We start from the raw sequence: 25,588 nt of genomic DNA, 5'->3' as shown, positions 1-25,588 counted from the left end.
GGTATGTCCCTCCATCTGTTTGTGTCGTCTTTGATTTCTTTCATCAATGTCTTAAAGTTTTCTGCATACAGATCTTTTGCCTCCTTAGCCAGGTTTATTCCTAGGTATTTGATTCTTTTGGTTGCAATGGTGAATGGGAGAGTTTCCTTAATTTCTCTTTCTGCTCTTCCATTGTTAGTGTATAGGAATGCAAGAGATTTCTGTGCATTAATTTTGTATCCTGTTACTTTACTAAACTCATCAATTAGTGCTAGCAGTTTTCTGGTAGAGTCTTTAGGGTTTTCTATATATAATATCATGTCATCTGCAAAGAGTGACACTTTGACTTCTTCTTTTCCAATTTGGATTCCTTTTATTTCTTTTTCTTCTCTGATGGCTGTGGCTAAAACTTCCAAAACTATGTTGAATAATAGTGGTGAGAGTGGACACCCTTGTCTTGTTCCTGTTCTTAGAGGGAATTCTTCCAGTTTTTCTCCATTGAGAACGATGTTGGCTTTTGGTTTTTCATATATGGCTTTTATTATGTTGAGGTACTTTCCTTCTATGCCCATTTTCTGGAGAGCTTTTATCATAAATGGATGTTGAACTTTGTCAAAAGCTTTTTCTGCATCTATTGAAATGATCATATGGTTTTTATCCTTCAATTTGTTGATATGATGTATCACGTTGATTGATTTGCGTATATTGAAGAATCCTTGCATCCCAGGGATAAAGCCCACTTGATCATGGTGTATGATTTTTTTAATGTGCTGTTGCAGTCTGTTAGCTAGTATTTTGTTGAGGATTTTTGCATCTATATTCATCAGTGATATTGGTCTGTAGTTTTCTTTTTTTGTGACATCTTTGCCTGGTTTTGGTATCAGGGTGATGGTAGCCTCGTAGAATGAGTTTGGGAGTGCTCCGCCTTCTGCAATATTTTGGAAGAGTTTGAGAAGGATAGGTGTTAACTCTTCTCGAAATGTTTGATAGAATTCGCCTGTGAACCCATCTGGTCCTGGGCTTTTGTGTGTTGGGAGATTTTTAATCACTGCCTCAATTTCCGTACTTGTGATTGGTCTGTTCATGGTTTCTATTTCTTCCTGGTTCAGTCTTGGAAGATTGTATTTTTCTAAGAATGTATCCATTTCTTCCAGGTTATCCAGTTGATTGGCATATAGTTGCTTGTAGTAGTCTCTCACGATCTTTTGTATTTCTGAGGTGTCCGTTGTTACTTCTCCTTTTTCATTTCTAATTCTGTTGATTTGCATCTTCTCCCTTTTTTTCTTAATGAGTCTGGCTAATGGTTTATCAATTTTGTTAATCTTCTCAAAGAACCAGCTTTTAGTTTTATTTATTTTTCTTATGGTTTCTTTCCTTTCTTTTTCATTTATTTCTGCTCTGATCTTTATGATTTCTTTTCTTCTGCTCACTTTAGGGTTTCTTTGTTCTTCTTTCTCTAGTTGTTTTAGGTGTAAGGTTAGGTTAGGTTGTTTATTAGGTTAGCGTTCTTAAAAATTTTTTCTGTAGAATCTACAAGTTTCAATGTCAACAGTTTTTGGGTGTTATTGCTGTAAGCACAGGTTTTTTCACAGTCATTTAACATACTAGTCCTTATTGTGTTTCTCAAAGAAAGAAGTATACCACATAGCTCCCATGCTTACTTGCTCATGAGCATTTTATTAAAGGAGGATCTAGTAATATCTTACAGAACACTGAAGACAAGTGACACTGCTAAAATCAGTGATTTCTTTGTGAACTTTATTCCTTTCCACAACCTAACAGATGACTTGTTTGAAAGAATGGAACCTTTCATCATCAATTCCATTATTCACACATCAATAGTATTCTGAGTTTTTAGGTGCTTTATCAGTAATTATGCCAACCAGAATGCATGGCAGAGAGAGCCCAGCCTGACCTGGATTACTTAAGTCTGGCTCGACCACTGGCTAGCTAAATAATCTAGCATGTTACATTCTCTAAACTGTATTTCGCTCCTCTGTAAAATGTAAATGATACCAAAATGAGAAACCTGTGAAGGTCACAGAGCTAGCTAGTGGTAGAAGTAGAATACGAATCCAAGGCTGATGAATTCAGAGTCTCCACTATTAATCACTTCACTGTAACGCTCCCTTATAACTACATCTCACAGAGACTAAGAATAAAAATTGTTTTAACAGTGTCCATTTATATTTTATTATGGCAAGAACAGATAATAGAAGGTCTACTCTCAACAGATTTTTAGTGTACAATACAGTATTGTTAACAAGTGTCATGTGTTGTACAGAAGATCTCTAGAACTTATTCATCTTGTATAACTGAAGCTTTATACCTGTTTATTAGCAGCTCCCCCTTTCTCCTCCTCCAAGCACCTAGTAACTGCCATTCTACTCTCTGCTTCTAATAGTTTGTCTATTTTAGGTACCTCATATAAGTGGAATCAGATAGTATATTTGCCCTTCTGTGACTGGTGGTTTCAGTTAGCATAATGTCCTCAAGGATCATTCATGTTGTCACAGACTGCAGAATTTCCTTTTTCAAGGCTCAATAATATTTCATTTAACAATGCCTGGCACATAATAGGCACTCAACATATGGTGTAATATCAATAATTCTAGAGAACACAAATGGAATTAAACAATTTGCCAAGTTTTCTGATAAAATTGATAATGGTAATACTATTGCAAACTCCAAGTTTTGAGTGATAGAAGCCTCGATTAGCTTGTTCAGACCAATCCTCCCACTGAAAACTACTAAAAATGCTGAACCAAATATATTTAAAAACTTTTCCCCAGAGCAACAAAGAGGTAACAAAACTATAAGAAACTACCAGTATAAATCTGATAAACGAGAACCAGTGAGTTAAATGAGCAAAGAAACTGTTTGTCCTGACAGCATTTGCCAATCCCAGCAAATCTCAATTTATGATTTAGTGATCCTGCAAGATGAGGGAAGGAGAAAAGAAATCACAGTCTAGGACCTGAACAATGTAGGCAGATTAATGGGAGGATTCTCCCCATATTAAGCTGATACCTCAAAGGAATCACCAACAGGGTAGTGGTAAACCATAAGGAAACCAATCTAACTGCCCAGGATTCCCACTGCCTGCAGGTGGGGATGAAGGGATCCAGAGAAGTTCAGACATGGTCTTTGGATATCATGAGTCTAGACTCATAGTCTCCCCAGGTGCCTGCCAGAAGCAAACAGAGACACTAAGCATTAATTTATTCTTCTATGTAAACTTTCAATTATAATGACAAGCACAAGATACCAGACATGCAAGGAACTGAGACCTTATGAGTGAGAACTAGTTAAAAAAAAAAAGAAACTGACCAAGAAAGATTTTATATACCTGAATTACTAGCCATAGACTATAAAACAGCTATGCTTACTCTCTGAATAAAAACCTAAAAGATAATATTAACAATGTATGCAGGGCATACAAAGTAGCATAGCAGATTCAAAAAAGTCAAACAGAACTTCTAGAAATAAGAAGTATAATAAGTGAAATGAAGAACTTGGTATACAGATTTAACAGCAGATCAGACAGAGCTGCAAAGAGAATAAAGGAAATAGAAAATAGTGCATTAAAAAATCCAGAAAAGCAGCAAAGACAGACAAAAAGATGAGGAATACGTCATAAAGGGTAATAAACAGAGGACACGGTCAGAAAGACTAACATAGGTTTAATTCGAATGCTAGAGGGAGAAAGGTAAGAGAATGGCCCAGAGGCTCTCTGAACAGACAAGTAAGATTTTGGCCAGAAATACTGAAAGGCATCAATAATTTAAATAAGTTCAAGGATTTCCAAAAGCAGCATAAATAAAATTAAATTCTACACCTATAGCATGGTAAAGCTTCAGAAAATCAAAGACAAAGAGAAAATTAAAAGTTACCTTCACAGAAGCGACACACTGACAAATGATTTTCAACAGACAGTACAAGACGCCAGAAGGTAGTGGAATTATATCTTTAATATTCAAAAAGAAAAATATCAAAGTGCCAAACTCCTACATCATGTAAAAAACATCTTCCAAGAACGAAGCTAAACAAAGTCATCTTCAGACAAACACAAAGATTCAAGAAGTATATTAGCAGAACATACTAAAATAAATTCTAAGGATTATACTTCAAGGAGCAGTAAAATGATCCCAGATGTACGGTATAAGACACAAGTAGTACATGGAAACATGCAGGTAAATCTAAATAAATATTAAGTGTATAAAACATCTTGTGAAATTTAAAAACCAAACAGAATTATAATACATAACAACAGCACATAGGTCAGAGAAATGGAGTTTATTCTAAAGTGCTTGCAGAATATGAGAAAAAAGGTAAAATTATCTTTTAATTTTAGACTTAAGTATGATTAAATAAAATTTCTAGAGGTAATGTCTAAAAGATGAGAGAAAGAATTATAACTTTAATTAGGCAAGAAAGAGAAAAACCACCATGGAATAAGTAAGACAAATAGACAACACAGAATATGATTGTAGATTTAAACCCAAATACTTAATATCATATAATATGGGTTATAAACTATTTGATATTGAATGTAAAATAACTGAATACTCAAGCAAAAAAAAAAAAAAGATTTTCAAATTGGATAAAAATTTAAATTCAATATTAACCCTGTTTGAAGAGGCATATCTACAATGTAAAAATAAGTACAGCTTGAGGTAAGAGAATGAAAGAAAAAACAATTTAAAAATTCTGTGCATCAAAGGACTTCCCTGGTGGTCCAGTGATTAAGAATCTGTCTTCCAATGCAGGTGACATGGGTTTGATCCTTGGCTGGGGAACTAAGATCCCACATGCCACAGGGCAACTAAGCCCACACACTGCAACTACTGAGCCCATGCACCACAACTAGAGAGCTTACACACCACAACTACAGAGCCCATGCACCCTGGAGCCTGAGTGCCACAACTAGAGAAGAGAAAACCCACATGCTACAACTAGAGAGAAGCCTGATCACGGCAATGAAGAGCCCGAGCACCACAATGAAAGATCCCACGTGCTATAACTAAGAGCCGATGTAGCCAAAAAAAAATTAATTTTAAAAAATTATGTGCATCAAATAGTAAAGGCTCCAGTTATATAAAGCAAAAATAGACATAACTATGAGAACTAGAAAAATCCACAATCATAACAGATTTTATCACACCTCTCACACTAATAATGAATATGGAGACTACAATAATTATTTCTAACAAATAATTAGCATATATAGAATAAACCACTAAATAAAAAACTGGCAAACCTACTACAAGATTAATAAAAAAAAAGAAGAGAGAAGGTACATTAGAAAAATAGTATTAAGAATGGAGAGGAGGGACATTGCTACAGATGTTGCAATAAAACTATCATGAAAAAGTTAATGCTTATAAACCTCAAATTTTAGATCAAATAGATACATATATATAAAAATATAACTTACTAAAACTGACTCAAGAAACAGTAAACCTGAAGAACCCTATAACTATTAAAAATAACTGAATAAGATAAGAACACAGTTATTATAATCATACGATGAAATACTATAAACAAGGAAATGCATACATAATGGATGACAAGTAAAAAGCAAGTCACTGATAAGACATAATATGATTCCATCTGTATAAAGTTCAAACCAGTAAAAGCTAAATTATATTTTTTAGGGAAGCATACATAGGTGGTAAAACCATGAAGAAATGCAGGAAGTGAATACCATACAAGTTGGGTCATATTCACACCTAGGTAACTGAGGAGAAGTCGTGTTGCCAGTGCTTTATTTCTTGACACGGAGGTGGCTGTGCACATATTCATCTCACAATTATTTGTTAAACTGTACATTTACATGTTATAAACTTTTCTGTCTTTAATTTAATTCTTTATTGTGAAACTTAAAAAATGTACAGAGCCATCTACCTTTACAACAAAAAAGTATAGGTAAGGTAGTACATAATTTTATATATTATACTTCAAAAAATGAAAAAGAATAAAGAACTCAAATCATATTTCCAAACTACTTTACCAACATTAGTCTATATTTTTCATCATAGGTAAAAACAATCTTGGAGCATGGAGAGTGCTCAGGCTTAGTTTCACAAATCTTCCTAATCACTTACCTCCCTTTTTCACCTTGCTATATATTTCTTTTTAATAAACTATAACTACCAATTATCATCTAGAGAAAAAAGGCTTAAGATTAATTTAGCCCTACCTTCCCTTACATCCTCTGCTTCCTACCAACAGAAGGGTTGGCTTCCTCAATTTCAAATTTAAAAACAATAGGTCTGACAACTAGAAGAGTAGTAAAGTCACCAATTTCAAGTCAAAGACAAGCATTCAGAATATGCCAAATCCTTCTGTTCTCACCAAGCAAGCCTCACAAACAAATCTCTAGCAAACAGTAGAGAGAAAAAAAAATAAACTTTTCACTTTTGAGGAAAAGGGACAGACACATCTGAAAGAATCCACAGAATCATTCATGCCTACGTTATTAAAGCCAACAAATACTTTAGGAGAACATATTAAAATTAGAAGTTATTACTGTCACCACACATATATTGACATAACCTGCATAATAAGTAAAATATAGACTGTACTTACCATCCCCATTAATAGAGAGAATATGGGTCTTGAAGCTATCCTCAGCACTTTCCAAGCTCAGCACGGTATGAGCTAGCAAATTGTACTTTGCACCACTAACAGTGAGAAAAAAGATGTTTTAAGTATTTCAGTATATTTTCCACTACATGAAATATTTAGGTGTTCAACAACAACAAAACAAACAACCTGATTTAAAAAATGGGCAAAGGTCTTGAATAGACATTTCTCCAAAGAAAATAGACAAATGGCCAATAAAAACATGAAGAGATACTCAAGATCATTAATCCTTAGGAAAACACAAATCAAAACCATAACGAGAAACCACTTCACACTCATTAGGATGGCCATTATTTAAAAAGAAAAAGAAAGAAAAAGAAAGAAAGAAAGAAAGAAAGAAAGAAAGAAAGAGAGAGAGAGAGAGGAAGAAAGAAAGAAAGAAAGAAAGAAAGAAAGAAAGAAAGAAAGAAAGAAAGAGAAAGAAAAAGAAAGAAAGAAAGAAAGAAAGAAAGAAAGAAAGAAAGAAAGAAAGAAAGAAAGAAAGAAAGAAAGAAAGAAAGAAAAAGAAAGTAAGTAAGTAACAAGTGTTGGCCAGGATGTGGACAAATTGGAACCACTGTGTATTGCTGACAGAAACGTAAAATGGTACAACCATTATGGAAAACAGTATGGTCATTCTCCAAAAAATTAAAAATAGAATTACTATGTAAAGTGTGATTAGAATTTTTATTAACTGAGCCAGGTGATATGTTTCATAAGCCTTCTTTGTCTCTTACTAAACATATAATAAAATTTCTATTACCAAAAAAAAATATATATATGTAGCAAGAATGCAATGCATGCATGTACTTCTTTAACAAATAATGGCATACCCCCACAAAATGTTTTTCCCTGGGAGAATGCCTCTTGGTTTTGTTTTGGTTTTTTCAGTTTTACTGAGAAATAATTGCCATACATTACTGTATAAGTTTAAGGCTTATAGCATTTGAATTACTGGTTTGATTTATCTTGGCTTTTAATACACAACCATCATAGACCACAGATATCTCTCGCTAGCCAATGTTTTTTGTCAAGTGTTCACACAGGAAAATTTATGCTTCTGTCTCCAAAACTCGACAAAAAAATTTTAACAATGCATGAGTAAAATTTTAAGTTACATTCTGAATATGATTGGTATAATTCAGACTCCTATGTAGATTATTGGGAAAGCTCACTAAGTATCAACAAATCGCCACTGTTGCTAGAGACAAGATGGACTAACTTCATTCTCAGTGTGGGCCATTCTCTGCTATTTTCACTTATCCTGAACAAATTTCTACAGTGCCTTTCATACTTAGTTCTTATTTTTCCCTACTATTACATAATAAGTGCTCCCCAAAAACTGAGGAAACATTTTTAAAAAACTGTGGAGAAAGAGTAAGAGCAACTGAGAACAGCAATTATAGCGGGAGAGCAAATATTAGTACTCACCAAACTGCCTATTAATGATCATATGAGTTGTTTGGTCATCAGGGCACAATGCGTTAAGCATTATCTCAACATGATAATTTGTCACTGATATATAGGTTTTATGCAACTACAATTTTCCCACTTAAAATAACGGTAAACAGACTCCCTATTAGCATTTTAGTGCAAAATATGTTATTTTCAGGAACAGATTACTGACAGGAAGTGGATAAGTGATGCAAGAAATGTGATGCTAGGTGTATCTGACAAACAGCAAGGTGGCCAGAGTGGCTGGAGTACAGTGAGGGAAAGGGAGACAAGATGTCTAAAAGGTAAGCAGGGGCAGACACTCTACACTGCAGTAGGGCATGCCGTGTAGGGCATGATAAGGACCCTGGATTTTATCCTGAGTGAGATGGGAAGCAAGTGGTAGGTTTTGAGCAGAGGCATATGCTATGATCTGACTTGTATTTTTAAATGATCTCTCTGGCTGCCATGCAGAGAACAGACCACAGAGGCCAAGAGTGAAAATGGAGATGCCAACTAGAAGCTACTGCACCTCACCAGTCAAGAGCTGATGCAAGCCTAGAATAGGGTAGTAGTTGATGCAGTGGTGAGAAGTGGTAAGATTCCTGATATATTCTTAAAGTTGACCCAATGTGGACATGTGATGTAAAAGAAAGGAAAGAGTCAAGGACAACTCCAAGGCCTCTGGCCTGAACAACTAGAAAAAAGGGAATTGTTATTAACTGCAAGGAGGCTGGCTGAGAGAAGAATGGATATGAGAAGTAAGAATTTAGTTTGAACAGATTAAGTTCTGAGATTGGGTTGTAGAGTAGGCAAGTGGATATATGAATCTGGAGTTAGGAGAGAAAAAAGTATTGAAGAATTAAATTTGTGAGTTACTAGTGTACAGATGAAATTTAATTAAATTTATACAGTTAAATAAAATGTGAGAAGTCAATATTGGGACACAAGTACTCCATCATTTCAGATTAAGTTGAAGAGCAATGAACAAATGAGACAGGCAAGGAATAGTTACTGAAGCAGAAGAGAAACCACGAAAGTGGTATTCTGGAAGCCAAGTTTAAAAAAGTGTTTCAAGGAGAGTGATCAATTGTGTTGAATAATACTGAAAGGTCCAGGAGGGATACTGATAAATGACCATGGTATCTGGCAACATGTAGATCACTGTTGACCTTGCAAGAGCAGTTGGTGTAGGATGGGATAGAGGTAACATGATGAAACCTGACCGAAATGGTTCAAGAGAGAATGGGAGGACAAGAAGTGGAGATACAGAATATAAAAGACTTTTCGGTAAAGGAAAGCTGTGAAAGGGAGCAGGAGAAATGTGAGGTATTTCAGCATGTTTATGTTTTCAGAAATGATGCAGTAGAAGAAAAACGGATGATGGAGTGGGGGGCGGGGGCAGGGCATGATGAGATCTAGTGCACAGGTAGGTAGCCTTAGATGGAGCAAAGGCAGTTCACAAGGAAGGAGAGCAGCAAATAAAGATACAGATGCAGGTGGGCTGATAGATTTGGTTGATGGAGGATAACACAAGTTCTCTTCTGATTACTTCAGCAGCATCAATGATTTATGAAACGAAGTCATCAGCTTTGAAAAAGGAGTGGAGAGGAGTGGGTATTGGAGGTTTCATAAGAGAGCACCATGATGTGAAATACTCTGATGAGAGTAAAAGTGGAAGGCTATGGACACGTAGTAAGACTGCTCATATTGGAATTCACTTAAGGTTAGTGATCACTCTGAAATGAGACCAGTCAGTATGAGTGTTCCTCTCCAGGTTCCCCATCTATTCCTCATGAGTGCAGGCTGCAGAGAAGCTAAAGGCAGGATTTAACCAAGGTTGAAATTTTTCCAAGGTAAATATGACAAAAGGAGAGAAATGCTAAGAAAGAGTAAAATGGTAAAGGATGGAACTTAAGCTAAGTTGGAGTCAGAGTATTGAACAGAGAAAGCTGGAAACGTGGGAGGTGGTAGTGTGGGATACTACTACAGAGACCATGTGCAATTATTAGTAATGACAAGATCTAGGGCACAGTTGTGGGGTGGATGGCTAAAACAGGCATGAGAACAAGATCACTGGAGGCAAGGAGATCATGAAACTTAGAGGTCAAGGTATTAGATGGATAGTCTACATGTATTTTAAATCCATCAAGAAAAATATCTGAAATGGTGAGAGGCAGAGACTGGGAGAGAAAGAGGATGAAGATACTTTTGTGTTATTTTTAGGAGTGATGTAATTTATTCTCACTGACAATTAGCAACAGAGTATGCTTCACTTCAGGAATAGCATCATTTTCATACACAGTGGAGTATGAAATTCTGCTTTTAGTGTGCACAGGAGGTAGCTATGTTACAGGCTGTGCATTTGCATTGCGTGCATTGGAGAGGTAGCAACCTGTGTGGCAGAACAGACTAAAATTATGTGATGACCCAAGAATGTGTTTAATTTTTTTCTCAGGTCTTAAAAAATCATTGTGACTAAGACATCTTTTCCTCAATTTCTTTAAGGTAAACATGTTATACATTTGCCTCTATTTCCAATGAATTACACATCTTAAAATAACAATACAAAAAAAGTTATTGATAACCTCCCCTAAAAATAAACTATGATAGTCAATTGATTGATAATGTCATCATTTAAATGATCATGTGAATACTCTGTAATAACTCAAGAAAAAAATGTGTATGTATATATGTATATGTATATGAATGTATAGTATAATTATGAATAACTGCCTCCCAAAGCTAGGTATTTTAAAACCTGGAGGAACAATATCAGTTCAAAATTATAAAAAGTATTTGATTTAGGGTGAATTATCAATAAATTTTTTTCTCTTCTAGATTCTATTTCTCAAGTTTATATTACTTTTGTAATGAAATAATAAATGTTATAGGATTTGTGAAGTGGTAGCAGGACGAAAACATCCCCTAATAATTGGAGACATGCAAAGCATTATAATACTACATCTACCTATGAGCAGGTTAAGGCACTTTGACAAGCAACAGCTTTAATGGTTCACAATAACTACTTGAGGTAGGCAGGGCAGATGTTTTGGTCCATATTTTCAAATGATGAAACTGAAGTTCAGAGAACATAACTGATTTGTCTGGAGTTAGCAAGTAGTACACTGGGAACAGAACCCCGTTATACTTACTACTTTTATACTTCATTAAGAAACAGTTTAATTAAGGTACTTCATCTGTTAAAACAGATATGATGACTATATTTTACTACTGCAAGAACTCTGAGTGCAGTAAACATGACTTACTAACCTTTAAATCCAAAGTACCACATGATAAAACTGCTGAGTAATCATTTCTAAGATGATTAAATGAATGAATAAATGAAATTATACCCAATAGCTGAGTAATTTCTTAGTTATTTTAGAACACTGCATCACCTTGCATACTACTGAACCATTAACACCACTGTTCCTCAAAACATAAATAACCCACTTATTCTACACAAGGATATTTGTTTTGTAACTTCAATCTAATTTAAAATGTATTACAGTGGCTTTTTCTTTTTTAAGTTAATACCCCTTTTTGTCAAGTTAATGATCACTCTCAATTTTACTAGTTTTCATAAGGTAATTGTTTAAAATTATGTTTATTTATACCATGAAGAATAATGTATCAATACTAAATGGTTCTCAAGGAGCATTAAATAGTTAATTCAGCTATTAGAAACACTGGGAAAATCTAGCTTACAGGAATTTCGGTAAGCTAAATTCCACAAATAAAATGAATAAATGAATCACACCAGGGAGCATGCTAAAAATTACCAAAAATGTTCACTGTCTTCTTTCAGATCAAACAATACTTTATGATGATATTTCAAGTTACTTCATTTTTAAACCATGACTAATTACAATGACAATGCTTCCAAAATCAACAATGATCTCACTTTTAAAACATTCTTGTCAGGATAACATTTTCTTACTAAAACATTACACTCATTCCTTTTAGCCAACCCTAATACTGAGTTCCCAAAAGTTTAATCAGCTACATTTTTTTAAAGAAATAGGCCAATTGTTGTAACATTTGATGGAGCAGGGGTTCCAAAAATGTTATGAAAAAATAAATGACTTACCTTAAATGGTAGTCTGAAAAAAACGCACTCTTTTGTCAGGAAGAACAACTATATTTGGTCACATGCCATATTACTAGAGAAGTATATTTTGCCCATTTTGGTTAAAAATTAAAAGCTATATTAGGAATCGTCTCATTGAGCTAGGTCACTATTAAAGAAATAAAAACTGATCCTCTTAAGCATTCTGATTACTAATGCTATTCTCAAACTCCTAGCAGGGTGCTGAAGTGTTCAGTTAAGCAATCAGGTAAGAATAGGCCTGGGCTATGAGTTTAACCTAGAGCACTCGGCATTTACACCAGAAGCTCCAAAGAATGCTGGTATTAGAAGAATATAATTTGGTGAAATGTTATAAAAGGTTTTACCTTATCTTTTGATCAGCTTTAATGGTGTAAATAAGTATATGGCATCCAAGTTTCATGGGAAATGTTGATAAGGGAAATTGCTGTTTGGATTCAGGTATAAACCAAACAGAATGACGAATCTGAAGAGGAGAATGAACACTTCAAGACAAATATGTCAGTCCATATTATAAAGAACTTAATACCAATAATGTTATTTTCAAAAACAACTCTAGGCTTTGAAGAGGAGTATAGGTTAAATACAAATTCTAACATCACTTAGATTATCTTCTATGAAATTATAAACATTGGTTTTAAATTTTAAAATATGTCTACATTTTATAATCCTATGAAGGTTTCTACACTGCGGTGCTTTAGCATGAATATGAAAAAAATTTTTCCTGGGTCACACAAATAATAAATGACAGGATAACAAAATCAGGTATTCCCTGCCAAACAATGAAGTTTTAAAATGTTTGAGAAGCCCACTCATTGTTTTTACATGCTTGAAAGGTATATGAAACCTTAAAATGTTCCTAAGGAGATTTCTAAAAATAAATGATTATGTCTAATCATGATTATGTCTAAGCATCCTTACCATTCATATGAGGAAGCTTGAGGCCCAGGAAGTAATGTAACTTGTTCAGGACACTACTGGTCCTGTTATTTTTTAAATAAAGAATTTTGCTGCTTAAAAGCATCTTAAAACTACTGAACTTCGTGATTATCTCTAAGATCTCTTTCAGTTTTAAAATCTGTTTCAAACTTGAAATATAATTGTTCATTTAATCATCAAAAAGATATAGTTCCATTACCTTATAGTTGAATTAAAGCATTTTCTAGCAAATACATGACATAATCTTAATTTAGAAAAGTTTTAAGATGGCCTTAATTCTAAAGGAAGAAAATTAAAGGGGTCCCTCTTCCTCTTTTTTAATGACATTTATATTAAAAAAGACTTACATCTTCTATGACTTTTTCAGTGGATGGGACCCATTCAAGAATCACAAAATCAATTTCATGATTCATAAACGGAATTTTAAAAACTGAAAATAACTAGAATAAAAAAGTCTAGTGACTATACTACAAATAGCAAGGATTAAGTACTACTTCACGAAATCTGTCTGCTTATGTTGCTGGGCATTCAGCAATGAGGTAAAATGTATTTATTACTGTGGGTCTTAATCAAAATAAACTGAAAGTCACAATGCTAGAGTCTCAAGGCATTTTTCACATGTAATATATCTGATATGAAAAGTTATTTAGTTACACTTTGATGATTGAGATTTCCAGGATCTACATCTAAAATATTTTGCTTTTTGTAATTACAGTAAAATTACTAACATGCTGAAGAGCCAACCCTACCAAGACATGCAAAGAAATTCTAGGAATGCAGCCTGTACAACAGTTTTCTCAAGAAACATGAAGATAAAACTACTTGTAAAGCAACAAACGCAATGTTTATTAAAGGAAGTATCTGAAAGAAACCAGGGCTGCTTGAAGAGATGGTGATTCCAAGTGCGGGCAGAAAAATAAAAGATGAACATGGAACATGTTCCCTGGTCAGAAAGCAAAGAAGCTAATCAGAGATTAGGTTGTGTCAAAAAGCTGCAGAGTCAGCTTAAAGGTTTCCCACTGATCAAAGATGGGACAATTTGGCTTCAAACAGAATAATAACTGTAATAGACTGAATACAAATATATAAAAATTCAAGAGTTCAAATAAAACAAAATATCGATCACCTCCATGCTAGTATATCAACTTATTATTCTAAAACTGGGTAAATAAAAGAACGAAGTATTTTTTTACTCCTCCTCCACCAACTTTTTTGCATTTAAATCTGAGAGTTAATGAAAGACAGTTATTTTCTGAGAGAATTCCATGTTTAAAGTAAACCCAGGACAAATTTAGAAAGTCACCAAATTATAATCCCTAATGAAATAATGAATGATCAGCAACAGCTGCTAAAACCATTAGATAAAAGATCGATAGGGAACTTTATAATGGATGGATCACGTTGACAAAACCTGAACCCACTGATCAGTTTTAACATGACTAAAAGTGAGACAAAACCTCCAAATCGGATACACTAGAAAGTACATATAATCAATATGATGTAGTACTGCCCTAAAAGAGAACCTGAAATTAATCAATCCTCTATATCTGACTACAAGTTGTAGGAAACACAGGGGATATAAAAAGATGTTTAAAAAGACCACAAAGATATAATCAGATAAATTCAAAATATGGCAAATCTACAAAAGCTGGCTTCTTCAATAAATAATGGCAAGGAAAAAAGCAGACAGGAAATTGTTAAAGATTAAAAGAAACTTAAAAGACTCACCTAAATGCAACGTTGTAGACCTTGTTTGGATCCTGACTTGCACAAATCACAAGAGAACACGTTCAGAATTGGGGTAATTTGAACACAGACTGGATATCAGATGATACTCAGGACTTTTATTTTGTTAGGTGTGACAATAGTAATGTGGTTTTGTTACAAAGAAATATAGATTGCTAAAAATATTTTAAGACTGAAACCCAATTAGTAGGGTGATGTGTAACAAACAGCCTGACATACAGATAGTCCCCCTTCAAGAAAAGTATTTCATTTTTCTGTTAGATACTGGAATTCCAAATCACTAAAAACACATTGTCACCCAACTTTCTACTTTCAAAGTAAGGTATTAAGGATACCTCAGCTTGGTAAATGTCAGACAACAAAGTTTTGTTCCTGCTTCAGGATGTTTTTTCCCGTTTAAAATATAAACATATTCTCCACACACAATACTTTAAAATGTCACAAATACATAATTATACTATGTCATTATAAATATTGTATTAGAAAACTTACTAAATAGCAGACCTGAAGGACAAGCACATTTCATGATCTTCTTGAAGCACTGAACTTATTTTCTTCCCTGCAGCTTTGCTTATAGATGTCTTCAGTTTCTTAGCTAATTTTTTTGATGTGTTGGTTATAGAAGAGTCTTCTGTACAGCAACTGTATACTTCTACCTTTATCTGAAAGTCTGGCCCTGCTTCATTACTAAAAACAAGGACAATCATAGTGTTAGAAATTTAACTCAGTAGAAAATAAAATTATAACATCCTTTGATGTTTTCATAACACTTAAAATCAGCATTTGGAACAGGTTTATGTTAATATATGTTAATGAGATAGAATCTCCCTGTGTTTATTTAGTATCTCAATGACCTGAGAGAGTCAATGCAACTTTTAGAGCTACCAGCTTCTAAAGTAGGGCAATCTTAACTCAATTTAACCAATATATACAGGCAAATTACTTAAAGAAAAAGAATAAAATGCCCTTATCATTTTGTTGCCAATGCTATTTCTCCTTTTCATTCCTATATTAAAACTATTTTTAAGGTATTTACAGCATATGTGTGATTTCCTGAAATCATCATTCCTCCAAAGGAAAAAGATTTGAAAACAAAAAAAGGAAAGAAAATTAAAAGAAACAAGAGGTTGCTTCTGCTGAAACCTTTAGTTTTCATGTCTTTTTCATAAAGTCATTTACAGTCCACTCAACACCATGCCACTCCTCCCTGCTCCACCTTTGAACTTAATAATTCTAAAACAACATTTCACTATTTGGTTATACAGGAGAAAACAAACAAACAAATATAAAGAGATATACTTCAAGGCATGAACTCCTTGAGGAGGAGTGACGTCTTGGTAATCTTTGTATTCTTAATCTAGCATAAAAGATATTGAGTATGTATTTATTAAACCAATATGCAGAAAATCTGCAATGCCAAGATTGGCTTTGCTCTTTCTCAGACACAATGAACTATCTCTACTATAAAAGATTGTGGTGATGTTACCAACAATAAATTATACTTGCAACGGAGGTCCATCAGCAGTAGATGTTGTCTGTAGAGGAAGATTCATCAGCCTCAGAGATTTTAAAAATGCTGCACAGACTTTTTAAGATTTAAATAGCCAATCTATAGTTTGAATAAATCCAAGGAATAATTTCCAAAGATTTTTATAGTTTATTATTTGGCAACTTTTAAACATACAGTATTCCTGGTAATGACTAACAAATGTCAATATTTAGAGAAAAATCAGAGATTCATAAATATTGAATACTTATTAAAAGCAATCATAACAAAAAGCACATTTAAAAATAATATTTAGAACATTTGTTAGCAGTTATTCTTAGAACAATTTAAAATATTTACAGAATTTTTTAAAAATTATAAATCATGGGTTATCTTCCCAAGTAAACTGCATTGTTCTTTCTGTGAAAAAAATTATGATTTTTGTCTTTGTGGTTAAAAAGAAACAATAGCAACATGATGTAAAGAAAAGAGTCCATTAACAGGATGACTCTGGCAGGAAAAAATGTACTAGTAATAGCTGATAATGGAAATAAGTATATTTAATTAAATAATAAAAGTTAATTTTTTAGTCTCAATTATGTAAACATTTGGCAATATTTGGTGGATCCTAAATAAATTCCTTTGGTTCAACAGAGCTTATAAGATGGCCTGCACTACTGCTAATAACTCAGAAAAATGTATTTTATTTTCCTGTGCTGTACAATTACTTATGGGACACTGGACCAAAACCACAAAACATGGCTTGCAATAGTTTTTTTAATGCTACATGAGTGGCAAAACTAGTACTTTCATTCTCAAGTGTGTATAGCTCCATAGCTAAAGATGGGAAAAAAATATATATTGATTTTAATAGTTAAGTAGTTATGAATATTTAGATACAAAGATACTGTCTTCGAAACCCTGTAAGAAATACAAATCACATACTGATTTAGGCCAACAGAAAAAAAGGCCAGGAAAAACTTACGTTAGTTAAAAATGATTTCTATGGCTACCTGAGGAGTTCTTTCTGGTTCTATATTATGACCACAATAAAATGAGCCTGTAAAAGAGCAGGGGCAATAAAAACAGCCCTGAGGATCACCCAATTTTTTATTGTTTTGGAGTACATGAAAGAAGTGCACCATAAGAAAAAGAACATCTTGAAATTTTACTAAAATGCCTTCCCTACGGTACATATTTCAGAACTATCTTATGAAGTTGTTTTACTATTTTAGTATCTCTGTAACTAAATCTCCTATATGAGATGTAAGAGTCTGTATTATGCCCAAATTCACTCTATATAAAATGTTATAATGAAATTCCATTGTACTCAGTTTTACTCTGAATATTTACATGTAATATTACATGATTTCCACTTTATTTTACATTGCAAAAATTTCAAATGCAGAAATGGGCTTCTTTTGAATAATACAATGTTCAAAATAAATTTAAACATTTAAAGATTTTAATGCTTAAAAAATAATTCAGTAATTCTGCCTTCCTTTGAAAAAGGCAGAATTTTATTATTTTATTTTATTTTTTTTGGGGGTACACCAGGTTCAATCAACTGTTTTTATACACATATCCCCATATTCCCTCCCTTCCTTGATGCCCCCCCTCGATTCCCCCCACCCTCCCTGCCCCAGTCCTCTAAGGCATCTTCCATCCTCGAGTTGGACTCCCTTTGTTATACAACAACTTCCCACTGACTATTTTACAGTTGGTAGTATATATATGTCTGTACTACTCTCCCGCTTCTTCTCAGTTTCCCCTTCACCCCCCACCCCCTCCCATACCTCGAGTTCTCCAGAAAAAGGCAGAATTTTAGATTTTTCATTCAATGAAGATTAAAAAATACTTACAATACGGTCACATTTTCAAAACATATATCTGTGATTGTTTTATCCACAATCACCATTTCAGTATCAAAAACTTCAGCTCCCATTTTGAATAAACAAAAAATGGCATAGCGCTGTGATCCTAGAGAAGAAAAACAACATTCACACAATGATTCATGTGATGAATCATGCCTATATTATGTCAAAATCTACTTGAAAAAAATTAGCCTAAATATTTGTTAATAGATTCTTACTTTCATACATTGTACGCTGTAATCCTTTAACTTTTTATAGAGACTGTTTTGTCAGTATATATTAATAGCTTGCTCAACTAAAACACAACAAAGTAGGGAGTATCAAAAAATAAAGTAAAAAATATAGACTTCTCAACAGCTTAAAGTAACCACAAAACAAATTTTATTCCTAGAAAACTCTTTAAGCTTTAATTAATAGCAAATTTATTATTATATACATACTATTACCCCTGTCATTTTGGTTTCCAAGTATATTTAAGAAAAATAAGTTTTCTATTATAAGAGGTTAGGAGCAGGCACGTTAACAGCAAAACATTTTCCACCAAACTAACAGAGAGGGAGGAAACCACAAAAACAATAAAAAGTAGACATGTGAGCACAAAAACCATAGCTGCTGGGCCTTCCAATTTGATGATGTTTTTAAAAAGTATTAGGTGATTAAAGGACTAAATCCTCATTACTGAGAAAATGTAATTCTTCAGAAAAACCTAATTCTCTATAGTAATCAGAAAGATGTACTTAATTCCCACATGTATTCCTTTGTAAAGTAATTTATATTTCCTAATTGAATAGCAAATATACTAACCTGATTTTGGATTTTTCATATAAAACTAATTATGCTCAATGTGATTCAGTTTTTAAAGTATGAGGAACAAAGCTATCACAACAGACAAGAAAGATAAAGGATTATCCTATCTTTTCTGCTTTGCCTCTAACAGCTAGAAATCATTTGAGGTTAATTTCCATGACCCAAGCAATGCATGGACTTGTTAAGACTATAGAGAGCCATAAAATGCTGACAGGGAAAAAAAAATCAGATCAAGCTAAAAATCTTTTCCTCTTATATCCTGTTAAAAATCTGAAATAAGAAAACAAGGCAGAAAAGATCTCCAAGATTTCTGGTCAAATAATGCTGCCTTTACCTTTAACTCCTTAAACATTTCCCTTTGTTTCACAATTCCCTTCTCTATTAACTGTTACTCACTATCCTTGCACAGGTTCCTATCAGCAAGATTCTGCTTATTCTGTCAAATGACATAAATTTATTTCAGTGTGGAAGCAGTTTCTTCTCCCAATAATCTCAAATTTATACTAATATTAAAGAAAATATTTCAATTACAATTAAAATCATACATACGCTCTTTGCTGCTGAAGTGATCAGAGTCTTTCCACATTAGTGGTATACGAATACCTATAAAGGAGTGGAAAAAGAAATGACAAGTAATAATTTTGGTAAATTTCATTTCTTAGAGTGAAATAAACCTCTGAATTCCATAATGAATTCTGATCATTAAAGCCCATATTTATTTAGTATTTAAATATTCTAACACAGTAATATTTTCTCTTACAAATAGCTTAGACGAGGAACATAGCTCTGTGATACTTACTTAAATAATTTACTGAAAAAACCCCACCGACTATTACTCAAGAAATTAATTTATTAAGTAAGGTCTGTAATAAGCTTACACCACATATTTTCTTTTTGTGATTTATGTTTTTGAAATAGGTGAAATTTGAGTAACCTAGTGTTAAATTTTTATTTTGGGTAATCAGTAGCAGCAAATGTAGTTAAATACATTTCAAAATCATAGAATAGTAGAGGTAGAAATGACTTTAGAACTTTATCCACTATGCAAACTTTAAAGATGAAGAAAATTAAGTGACTTGTCTAAGATCACCCATTTCTGGGAGAGACCCAACTCCTGACAAATAAATCCAAGACCTGTCCATTAGGAAGACAACTTGTCAACAAAAGAATTTGCAGATCTTTGTATATTCATGTTACAAACTGCAGCATTTTCCTCAAGAAATAAAACTAAAAAGAGGAATGTATTACTTCTTTCAGGACAAGAAAAGGGCATACGTTCTAAAAGTGATCTAAACATATTTCTCTCATTCACACATTCTTCAAACTCTAAAGTGACTGTGCTAATGATCTTTATTCCAGAAAATAATCTTGAGTTTGACATAGTCAAAATTTTGCCTTCCTAGTTTCCTCCATTCATCTTTTTACTTTTAATACAAGGTTAACATTATGTAGTAACAATTTTCCTCTGACATTCTTATGCTACCTGCATATTTTCAAAGTTAGAGGATTAAGGTTTTACCAAATAGATTAAGATGTGTGATTATAGCATAACAGCACAGTAGAAATCTCAATGGTAAAGTGAAGTTAGTTTTAATTTTGAATTTTGTACTCAGAGAGTACAAAAACTATATTGAACCTTTGCAGAAAATTTCTGTTTAAGACATTTCCCTATTACACTTAGGAAGTTTATGTACATATTTTTCATACTTATTAATTATGTCACTTTTAAATAATTATAAATCTTTATGAACATAAGCTATTTGGCTACCTTTATGTTGTGCTTTACTTTTAGATCCCATGATCTTCTGTCTACATTTTTATTTATTTAGAATTTTTTCTAAGGTTCTTAGTGCCTATTTTCAATTTCCTTTCTAGAACAGCTTTATATTACTCCATCTCTACCCTGCCCAACCAGGTAGAAATGTATGAGTGTTTTTTACACTGCTGCCTTAGCACTCCTGATAAAAATATGACTTACTGAGCTCTCCCATGTGCCAAGCTAAACACTTTACATACATCTCATCCAACAGTAATTTTTAAAATATATTTACCAATTTATGGTTGCATTTTTTTTTTAAAGATGTATTATTTTATTTATTTATTTTGGCTGCATTGGGTCTTTGTTGCTGCTCATGGGCTTTCTCTAGTTGTGGTGAGCGGGGACTACTCTTCATTGTGGTGCGTGGGCTTCTCATTGCAGTGGTTTCTCTTGTTGCAGAGCACAGCCTCCAGGCATGCAGGCTTCAGCAGTTGCGGCACATGGACTCAGTAGTTGTGGCTTGTGGGCTCTAGAGCAAGGTTCAGTAGTTGTGGCACACAGGCTTAATTGCTCTGCAGCATGTGGGAATCTTCCCAGCCCGGGGATTGAACTCGTGTCACCTACATTGGCAGGTGATTCTTAACCACTGAGCCACCAGGGAAGCCCTACAGTTGTGTTTTCATTGTTATTTGTCTCAAAGTTTTTTTAATTTACTCTTTGATTTCATCACCAACCCATTGGTCTTTTAGTAGCATAAGGTTTAGTCTCCATGTAATTATTTTTTCTTGTTTCTCTTTCTGTGGTTTATTTCCAGTTTCATGCCATTGTGCACAGAAAAGGTGCTTGAAAAAATTTCTATCTTCTTATATTTGTTGAGGCTTGTTTTGTGTCCTAGTGTGTAGGTCTATCCTACAGAATATTCCATGTGCACTTAAAAAGCATGTATGTTTGGATTTTTTGGATATAATGTCCTGAAAATATCAATTAAGTTTAACTCTTGTGAAAGCACAACCATACAAAATTTATGGGATGCGGCAAAGACAATCCTAAGAGGGAAGTTCACAGCAACACAGGCCTTCCTCAAAAAACAAAAAAAATCTCAAACAACCCAACCTACCACCTGAAAGAATTAGAAAAAAGAAAAAGAACAAACAAAACCTAAAGTCAGCAGAAGAAAATAATAAAGATCAAAGAGGAAATAAATAGAGATTAAAAAAACTTTAGAAAAAAAAAAATCAATGAAACCAAGAGCTGGGTTTCTGAAAGGGTAAACAAAATGGACAAACCTCTGGTGAGGCTCACTAAGAAGAAAGAGGACCCAAATAGAATAAGAAATGAAAGAGGAGAAATAACAACAGATACTGCAGAAATACAAAAAAACCATAAGAGAACACTATGAACAATTGTATGCCAACAAATTGGACAACATAGAAGAAATTGAAAAGTTTCTAAACACATACAGACCACCAAAGTTGAATCAAGAAGAAATGGATAATTTGAACAGACCAGTCACTAGAAATGAAATAAAATCTGTAATTAAAAAAAAACAAAAAACAAAAGAACTCCCTGCAAAAAAAATTCCAGGCTTGGATGACTTCACTGGGGAATTCTACCAAACATACAAAGAAGAACTAATACCAATCCTTCTCAAACTCTATCAAAAGACTGAAGAGGAGGGAACACTCCCAGAGTCATTCTATGAAGCCACCATCACCCCAATACCAAAACCAAAGACACTACCAAAAAACAAAATTACAAGCCAATATCTTTTATGAATACAGATGCAAAAGTTCTCAACAAAATATTAGCAAACCAAATCTAGCAATACATAAAAAAGATCATACACCATGATCAAGCTGTATTTATCTCAGGATCACAAGGATGGTTCAACATATGCAAATCAATCAGTGTGATACACCACATCAACATCAAAGGACAAAAACCACATGATCATCTCAATAGATGCAGAAAAAGCACTTGATAAAATTCAACATCCATTCATGATAAAAACTCTTACCAAAGTGAGTACAGAGGGAACATATCTCAACATAATAAAAGCTATTTATGACAAACCTATAGCCAACATAATACTCAATGGTGAAAAGCTGAAAGCCTTCCCACTAAATTCTGGAACAAGACAAGGATTCCCACTCTCACCACTTCCTTTTTTCTTGTTTCTTTTTTACTTTTTTTTGTTTTTTTGGCTGCACCTCATGACTTGTAGGATCTTACTTCCCTGACCAGGGACTGAACCCGGGCCCATGGCAGTGAAAGCATTGAGTCTTAACCACTGGACTGCCAGGGAATTCCCTCACCACTTCTATTCAACATAGCATAGGAAGTCCTACCCACAGCAATCAGACAAGGCAAAAAGAAATAAAAGGTATTCAAATTGGAAGGAAAGAGGTAAAACTGTCATTATATGCAGATGACATGATACTACATAGAGAGACTCCTAATGACTCCACACAAAAACTATTAGAACTGATAATCGAATTCAGCAAGGTAGGAGAATACAAGATTAACATACAGAAATCTGTTGTATTTCTTTACAATAATAATGAAATATAAGAAAGGGAAAGTTAAAAAAATTGCTTTTAAAAATCACATCAAAAGGATCAAACATTTAGGAATAAACCTGACCAAGAAGGTGACTTATATGCTGAGAACTATACAAACACTGATAAAGAAAATTAAAGACGATTTAAAGAAATGGAAAGATATACCATGCTCTTGGATTGTAAGAATTAATATTGTTAAAATGGCCATACTACCCAAAGTGATCTACAGATTTAATGCAATCCCTGTCAAATTACCCCTGTCATTTTATACAAAACTAAAATAATCCTAAAATTTCTACAGAACCATAAAAGATCCAGAATTGCCAAAGCAATCTTGAGGAAAAAGAACATAGCTGGAGGCATAACTCTCCCAGGCTTCAGACAACACCTCAAAGCTACAGTAATCAAAACAGCGTGGTATTGGCACAAAAACAGACGTATGGATCAATGGAACAAAAAAGAGAGCCCAGAAATAAACCCACAAACCTATGGTCAATTAATTTTCAACAAAGGAGGCAAGAGTATATACAATGGAGAAAAGACACCCTCTTTGGCTAGTGATGCTGGGAAAGCTGAACAGCCACATGTAAACCACTGGAGTTAGGTCACTCCCTTACACTGTACATAAAAATAAACTCAAAATGGCTTAAAGACTTAACTATAAAACAGGATACCATAAAACTCTTAGAAGAGAGCATAAGCAAAACATTCTCTGACATAAATCATACCAATGTTTTCTTAGGTCAGTTTCCCAAGGCAACAGAAATAAAAGCAAAAAATAAACAAATGGGACCTAATCAAACTTACAAGCTTTGGCACAGCAAAGGAAATCATAAACAAAACAAAAAGACAACCTACAGACTGGGAGAAAGTATCTGTGAATGATGTGACCCACAAGGGCTTAATTTCCAATATGTACAAACAGTTCATACAACTCGGTAACAACAACAACAAAAAAAAAACACAAACAACTCAATCAAAAAATGGGCAGAAGACCTAAATAGACATTTTTCCAAAGAAGACATACAGAGGGCCAACAGGCACATAAAGATGCTCAACATCACTACCAGACCAGTGAGGTACCATCTCACACCAGTCAGGGTGGCCATCATTAAAAAGTCTACAAATAACAAACACTGGAAGGGGCGTGGAGAAAAGGGAACCCTCTTACACTGTTGGTGGGAATGTAAATTGGTGCAGCCACTATAGAAAACAGTATGGATGCTCCTCTAAAAACTAAAAATAGAGTTGTCATGTGATCCAGCAATCCCATCCCTGAGTATATATCCAGACAAAACTATAATCTGAAAAAATATGTGCACACCAATGTTCATAGCAGCACTATTTACAAGAACCAAGACATGGAAGCAACCTAAATATCCATCAACAGATGAATGGATAAAAAAGATGTGGTACATATGGATGTGGTACAATGGAATACTACTCACCCATAAAAAAGAACAAAATAATGCCATTTGCAGCAACATGAATGGACCCAGACATTATCTTACTGTGAGGTAAGTCAGAAAGAGAAAGACAAACACCATATGGTATCACTTACGTGTGGGATCTAAAATATGACACGAATGAACTTATTTACAGAACAGAAACAGACTCACAGACATAGAGAAACAAACTTATGGTTACCAAAGGGGAAAAGGGGTGGGGGAGAAATTAGGAGTTTGGGATTAGCAGATACAAACTACTACATATAAAATAAACAACAAGGTCCTACTGTATAGCACAGGGAACTATATTCATATCTTGTAATAACCTATAAAGGAGAAGAATATGAAAAAATACATATACACACATATATGTATAACTGACTCACTTTGCTAAATGCCAGAAACTAACACAACCTTGTAAACTGACTGTACTTCAATTAAAATATATATATACATATATTTACCAACATAATAGTCAAATGACATGACTTAATTATTTACATTTGCATTTTCTTGATTAAGAAAAACGTCAATAAACTTACTGGTCAGTTCAGCGAACATGTTTGTATCCATGGCCCATTCTTCCTTTTCTTTTGAAAAATATATTATTTATGGTCTTTACTTTTAAAAATTAATTATTTAATCTATATGAGATTTTTGAGTATGTGAGGTAAAAATATAAATATTCTTATAAAAATAGTTGTTCCAGCTCCATTTATATATCTAACAGGCCTTCTCTTCTTCACTGATTGAATGATGCCATCTTTATCATATATGCCATTCTGAGTAAGTGTCTTTTCCTTGGCTATATGCTTTA

The 25,588-nt window shown here is 33.6% G+C and overlaps 1 protein-coding gene across 5 annotated transcripts in view; it reads right to left on the bottom strand.

Moving 5' to 3' along the window:
- The window catches only part of RTKN2 (rhotekin 2), an 82,213-nt gene that overhangs the window by 31,903 nt on the left and 24,722 nt on the right, over positions 1-25,588 (bottom strand). For 4 of the 5 annotated variants that reach the window (XM_057737459.1, XM_057737461.1, XM_057737464.1 and 1 more), the window contains 4 exons: positions 19,553-19,606; positions 18,185-18,302; positions 15,329-15,523; positions 6,571-6,665 (listed from right to left, as the gene is read on the bottom strand). In XM_057737459.1, the coding sequence (XP_057593442.1) occupies positions 6,571-6,665; positions 15,329-15,523; positions 18,185-18,302; positions 19,553-19,606 (462 nt within the window). The remainder of the gene's footprint in view (positions 1-6,570; positions 6,666-15,328; positions 15,524-18,184; positions 18,303-19,552; positions 19,607-25,588) is intronic. The other variant, XM_057737460.1, reaches the window with a different exon arrangement.

Source organism: Hippopotamus amphibius, chromosome 5 (assembly GCF_030028045.1).
Source record: "Hippopotamus amphibius kiboko isolate mHipAmp2 chromosome 5, mHipAmp2.hap2, whole genome shotgun sequence".
In the NCBI taxonomy this organism is placed as follows: domain Eukaryota; kingdom Metazoa; phylum Chordata; class Mammalia; order Artiodactyla; family Hippopotamidae; genus Hippopotamus; species Hippopotamus amphibius.
Note: the sequence above shows the minus strand (reverse complement) of the source record. Positions and strands in the feature narration are given on the sequence as shown.